This window comes from Triticum dicoccoides, chromosome 2A, assembly GCF_002162155.2.
Source record: "Triticum dicoccoides isolate Atlit2015 ecotype Zavitan chromosome 2A, WEW_v2.0, whole genome shotgun sequence".
Classification (NCBI taxonomy): domain Eukaryota; kingdom Viridiplantae; phylum Streptophyta; class Magnoliopsida; order Poales; family Poaceae; genus Triticum; species Triticum dicoccoides.
Genome location: NC_041382.1, coordinates 20,051,332 through 20,058,205, shown reverse-complemented (window position 1 = coordinate 20,058,205; position 6,874 = coordinate 20,051,332). Strand labels below are relative to the sequence as shown.

At 47.0% G+C, this 6,874-nt stretch overlaps 1 protein-coding gene across 1 annotated transcript; it reads right to left on the bottom strand.

Moving 5' to 3' along the window:
* Positions 1 to 6,080: 6,080 nt before the first annotated feature.
* Positions 6,081 to 6,671, bottom strand: LOC119358700 (ethylene-responsive transcription factor ERF094-like). Its single transcript, XM_037625139.1, has one exon. The coding sequence runs from the start codon at positions 6,669 to 6,671 to the stop codon at positions 6,081 to 6,083; it is 591 nt and encodes a 196-aa protein (XP_037481036.1).
* Positions 6,672 to 6,874: the final 203 nt, after the last annotated feature.

Here is a 6,874-nt window from a genome sequence, read left to right as displayed (position 1 = left end):
CTAGCAACATGACTTCCAAGACAGGATTGCGTACCACTCTGAAGTAGTACGCATCCTTGTCATCCCACGAGGTTTGGTAGTGACTTGATCTGAAGTTTCATGATCACTATCATAAGCTTCCACTTCAATTGGTGTAGGTGCCACAGGAACAACTCCATGTGCCCTGCCACACGCTAGTTGAAGAGATGGTTCAATAACCTCATCAAGTCTCCACCATCCTCCCACTCAATTCTTTCGAGAGGAACTTTTTTCTCGAGAAAGGAGCCGATTCTAGAAACAATCCCTTATTGCTTTCGGACCTGAGACAGGAGGTATACCCAACTGTTTTGGGTGTCATATGAAGATGCATTTATCCGCTTTGGGTTCGAGCTTATCAGCCTGAAACTTTTTCACATAAGCGTCGCAGCCCCAAACTTTTAAGAAATGACAGCTTAGGTTTCTCTAAACCATAGTTCATACGGTGTCATCTCATCGGAATTACGTGGTGCCCTATCTAAAGTGAATGTGGTTGTCTTTAATGCCTAACCCATAAACTATCGTGGTAATTCGATAAGAGACATCATGGTATGCATCATATCCAATAGGGTGCAGTTATGATGTTCGGACACACCATCACACTATGGTGTTCCAGGCTGTATCAGTTGTGAAACAATTTTCACAATGTCTTAATTCTGTGCCAAACTCGTAATTCAGATATTCATCTCTATGATCATATCATAGATCTTTTATCCTCTTGTCACTACGATCTTTCAACTTCACCCTAAAATTACTTGAACCTTTCAATAATTCAGACTCGTGATTCATCAAGTAAATATACTCAACATCTACTCAAATCATCTGTGAAGTAAGAACATAACGATATCCACTACATGCCTCAGCACTCATTGGACTGCACACATCAAAATGTATTACTTCCAACAAGTTGCTTTCTAGTTCCATTTTACTGAAACCGAGGCTTTCAGTCATCTTGTCCATGTGGTATGATTTGCATGTCTCAAGTGATTCAAAATCAAGTGAGTACAAAACGGTCCATTTGCATGGAGTTTCTTCATGCATATATACCAATAGACATGGTTCGCATGTCTCAAACTTTTCAAAACGAGTGAGCCCAAAGATCCATCAACATGGAGCTTCTTCATGCGTTTTATACCGATATGACTTACGTGGCAGTGCCACAAGTAGGTGGTACTATCATTACTATCTTTTGGCATGAACATGTGTATCACTACGATCGAGATTCAATAAACCATTCATTTTAGGTGTAAGGCCATTGAAGGTATTATTCAAATAAACGGAGTAACCATTATTCTCCTTAAATGAATAACCGTATTGCGATAGACATAATCCAATCATGTCTATGCTCAACGCAAACACCAATCTCGATGGTAGAGGGAGCGTACGATATTTGATCAACCTTGGAAATACTTCCAACACATATCGTCATCTCACCTTTAGCTAGTCTCCGTTTATTCCGTAGCTTTTATTTCGAGTTACTAACACTTAGCAACCAAACCGGTATCTAATGCCCTGGTGCTACTAGGAGTACTAGTAAAGTACACATCAACACAATGTATATCCAATATACTTCTATCGACCTTGCCAGCCTTCTAATCTACCAAGTATCTAGGGTAATTCTGCTCCAGTGGCTGTTCCCCTTATTACAGAAGCACTTAGTCTCGGGTTTGGGTTCAACCTTGGGTCTCTTCACTAGAGCAGCAGCTGAATTGCCGTTTCATGAAGCATCCCTTCTTGCCTTTGCCCTTCTTGAAACTAGTGGTTTCACCAACCATCAACAATTGATGCTCCTTCTTGATTTCTACTTTGGTGTCAAATATCGCGAATATCTCAAGGATCATCATATATGTCCCTGATATATTATAGTTCATCACGAAGCTCTAGCAGCTTGGTGGTAATGACTTCGGAGAAACATCACTATCTTATCTGGAAGATCAACTCCCACTCGATTCAAATGATTGTTGTACTCAGACAATCTGAGCACAAGCTCAACAATTGAGCTTTTCTCCCTTAGTTTGCAGGTTAAGAAAATCGTCGGAGGTCTTATACCTCTTGACGTGGGCACGAGCCTGAAATTCCAATTTCAGCCCTCGAGACATCTCATATGTTTCGTGACGTTTCAAAACCGTCTTCGGTGCCTCAACTCTAAACCGTTTAACTGAACTATCACGTAGTTATCAGAACGTGTATGTCAGATGTTCGCAACATCCACAGACAACGTTCGAGGTTCAGCACACTGAGCGGTGCATTAAGGACATAAGCCTTCTATGAAGCAATAAGGACAATCCTCAGTTTACGGACCTAGTCCGCATAATTGCTACTATCAACTTTCAACTAAATTTTCTCTAGGAACATATCTAAACAGTAGAACTGAAGCGCGAGCTACGACATAATTTGCGAAGACCTTTTGACTATGTTCGGGATAATTAAGTTCATCTTATGAACTCCCACTCAGATAGACATCCCTCTAGTCATCTAAGTGATTACATGATCCGAGTCAACTAGGCCGTGTCCGATCATCACGTGAGACGGACTAGTCATCATCGGTGAACATCTTCATGTTGATCGTATCTACCATACGACTCATGCTCGACCTTTCGGTCTTCTGTGTTCCGAGGCCATGTCTGTACACATGCTAGGCTCGTCAAGTCAACCTAAGTGTTTCGCGTGTGTAAATCTGTCTTACACCCGTTGTATGTGAACGTAAGAATCTAACACCCGATCATCACGTGGTGCTTCGAAACACGAACTGTCACAACGGTGCACAGTTAGGGGGAACACTTTCTTGAAATTTTAACGAGGGATCATCTTATTTACTACCGTCGTTCTAAGCAAATAAGATGTATAAACATGATAAACATCACATGCAATCAAATAGTGACATGATATGGCCAATATCATATTGCTCCTTTTGATCTCCATCTTCGGGGCTCCATGATCATCATCGTCACCGGCATGACACCATGATCTCCATCATCATGATCTCCATCATCGTGTCTTCATGAAGTTGTCTCGCCAACTATTACTTCTACTTCTACAGCTAACGGTTAGCAATAAAGTAAAGTAATTACATGACATTTATGTTGACACGCAGGTCATAAATAAATTAAGACAACTCCTATGGCTCCTGCCGGTTGTCATACTCATCGACATGCAAGTCGTGATTCCTATTACAAGAACATGATCAATCTCATACATCACATGTATCATTCATCACATCTTTTTGGCCATATCACATCACATAGCATACCCTGCAAAAACAAGTTAGGCGTCCTCTAATTGTTGCTTGCATGTTTTACGTGGCTGCTATGGGTTTCTAGCAAGAACGTTTCTTACCTACGCAAAGACCACAACGTGATATGACAATTGCTATTTACCCTTCATAAGGACCCTTTTCATCGAACCTGATCCGACTAAAGTGGGAGAGACAGACACCCGCTAGCCACCTTATGCAACTAGTGCATGTCAGTCGGTGGAACCATTCTCACGTAAGAGTACGTGTAAGGTCGGTCCGGGCCGCTTCATCCCACGATGCCGCCGAATCAAGATAAGACTAGTAACGGCAAGCATATTGAACAAAATCAACACCCACAACTACTTTGTGTTCTACTCGTGCATAGAAACTACGCATAGACCTAGCTCATGATGCCACTGTTGGGGAATGTAGCAGAAATTCAAAATTTTCCTACGTGTCACCAAGATCTATCTATGGAGAGACCAGCAACGAGGGGAAGGAGAGTGCATCTACATACCCTTGTAGATCGCTAAGCGGAAGCGTTCAAGAGAACGATGCTGATGGAGTCGTACTCGTCGTGATCCAAATCACCGATGATCTTAGTGCCGAACGGACAGCACCTCCGCGTTCAACACACGTACAGCCCGATGATGTCTCCCACGCCTTGATCCAGCAAGGAGAGAGGGAGAGGTTGAGGAAGACTCCATCCAGCAGCAGCACAACGGTGTGGTGGTGGTGGAGGAGTGTGGCAATCCTGCAGGGCTTCGCCAAGCACCACGGGATATGAGGAGAAAGAGAGGGAGGGCTGCACCAACGAGAGAGATCAAATCGCGTGTATTGGGCAGCCCCTAGGCCTCATATATATAGGGGAAGGGGAGGCGGGTGCGCCCCCTCTAGGGTTCCCACCCCTAGAGGGGCGGCAGCCCTAGATGGGTCTTGGGGTGGCGGCCAAGAGGGGGAGAGAGGGGGGCGCCCCTAGGGTGGGCCTTAGGGCCCATCTAAGCCTAGGGTTTCCCCTTCTCCTCCTTTGCTGCACCTTGGGCCTTGTGGGAGGCGCACCAGCCCACTCAGGGGCTGGTCCCTCACCACTCTTGGCCCACGCAAGCCTCCGGGACTGGTGGCCCCACTTGGTGGACCCCCGGGACCCTCCAGGTGGTCCCGGTACGTTACCGATAAACCCCGAAACTTTTCCGGTGACCAAAACAGGACTTCCCATATATAAATCTTTACCTCCGGACCATTCCGGAGCTCCTCGTGACGTCCGGGATCTCATCCGGGACTCCGAACAACATTCGGTAACCACATACAAACTTCCTTTATAACCCTAGCGTCATCGAACTTTAAGTGTGTAGACCCTACGGGTTCGGGAGACATGCAGACATGACCGAGACGTTCTCCGGTCAATAACCAACAGCGGGATCTGGATACCCATGTTGTCTCCCACATGTTCCACGATGATCTCATCAGATGAACCACGATGTCAAGGACTTAATCAATCCTGTATACAATTCCCTTTGTCTATCGGTACGATACTTGCCCGAGATTCGATCGTCGGTATCCCGATACCTTGTTCAATCTCGTTACCGGCAAGTCTCTTTACTCGTTCCATAACACATCATCCCGTGATCAACTCCTTGATCACATTGTGCACATTATGATGATGTCCTACCGAGTGGGCCCAGAGATACCTCTCCGTCACACGGAGTGACAAATCCCAGTCTCGATTCGTGCCAACCCAACAGACACTTTCGGAGATACCCGTAGTGTACCTTTATAGCCACCCAGTTACGTTGTGACGTTTGGCACACCCAAAGCACTCCTACGGTATCCGGGAGTTGCACAATCTCATGGTCTAAGGAAATGATACTTGACATTAGAAAAGGTTTAGCATACGAACTACACGATCCAGTGCTATGCTTACGCTTGGGTCTTGTCCATCACATCATTCTCCTAATGATGTGATCCCGTTATCAACGACATCCAATGTCCATGGTCAGGAAACCGTAACCATCTGTTGATCAACGAGCTAGTCAACTAGAGGCTTACTAGGGACATGATGTTGTCTATGTATCCACACATGTATCTGAGTTTCCTATCAATACAATTCTAGCATGGATAATAAACGATTATCATGAACAAGGAAATATAATAATAATCAATTTATTATTGCCTCTAGGGCATATTTCCAACACTATAGCTCTTCACAAGGAGGTTGGTGCTTCGAGAAAGCCGCAACTGTAACTAGTGGCATTCACTTCTCTTCAAGCTCGGTATTGGCGAAACCACGACCGAAAAAAGAAAAGGCTTCTCCGAAGGAATAGAAATAGTACGGGCGTACCTCATGGCAGATCGGCAATCGCGTTACTTTTATTCTTTTTTTGCTGCTTGCCCGCATGTTTCAGAGGGGGTCGGCGTACGAGGGAAAAGCAAGGTGCGGTGTCTTCTTGGTTCCCTGAAGCAGGCGCCGGCAAGATCAACCTCAAAGTGGGTTGCCTGCTCCTTTGTATTTGTATGGTATTTCTTTATTCTACGATGCTCGAGAGTGTAGGGTGCCATCATCAAGTTGCACTGGATTTCCTTTTAGTTTGATTGCTCGGTTGGTGCAATATATGTTGTAGGTTGTTTGTTCGTCGTCCTTGTAGTACATATTTTTCGGCCTTTTGGGACTATAATTGACGTTAAAAAGTTGGGTTTATCACGTGTAAATAATTCACCAACTGCGCAAAACCCAGGTGCTCCAACTTGAAATGGCACCGCCTCAAAGCTACCTGCAAGCCTACAACCGACGTACTCCGTACGTACTGCTACCTCGGGACGGAGGGAATAGTAACTAAGTCGTATCACACGTGATCCTGAGAAGCTCATCCAGGTAGTCGACGCCGAGGTCCTCCAGCTCCACGATGAACCGCTCCTGCGTGGCCATCGGCTTGTTCTTCCTCCTCGTGCATGTCGCCGCGTCGTTGGCTATCTCGGCCTTGCTGCGCCTCTTTCTCTTGGAGTGGCGCCGTTTGAGCGCCAGCACGGGCGATCCGCCCATGCCCGCGCCCATGGCGCCGAGCGCGCGGAGCGAGTCCTGGACGCGTTCCAGGGGGAAGTTGAGCGCCGTGGCCGCGCCCCGCGAGGAGAGCGCCGCCTGGTCGTAGGCCATGGCGGCGGCCTCGGCCGTGGCGAAGGTGCCTAGCCACACACGCGCGCCGCCCCGCGTCGAGTCCCGGATCTCCGCCGCGAAGCGTCCCCACGGCCGCGCGCGCACGCCGATGTAGGCTGCTGGCTTCTTGGGCTGACTCCTTATTTCCGTGTCAATCGTCTCGCCGCCGCTCAAGTCGGACAGAAACGAGTCCAAGGACGAGAAGGAGGTGGAGGAGCAGGAGGGGTCGGCCGCGGCGCCCATGTAGTAGTACAAATCACCATGGTTGTCCATGCGTGCGTTGTCAGCCCGGCCGGTACCACGTGGAAACCGGTGGGTGTCAGTTCACTCAGTTGGCGTGCTGGCTGTGGTGGTTAGCTATAGGCTATAGCTGAGGGTGCTTTGGTTCACAAGCTGCGCGGATGGGTTAATATAGGGCAGCTAGCTGATGGAGACAAGAGGAAATGAAATTTTGTGCTGACAAATAGTAGTGTATG

Bases quoted from the DNA above. Each gene is read 5' to 3' on its own strand.
- LOC119358700 (XM_037625139.1), bottom strand. From the start codon at position 6,671: ATGGACAACCATGGTGATTTGTACTACTACATGGGCGCCGCGGCCGAC.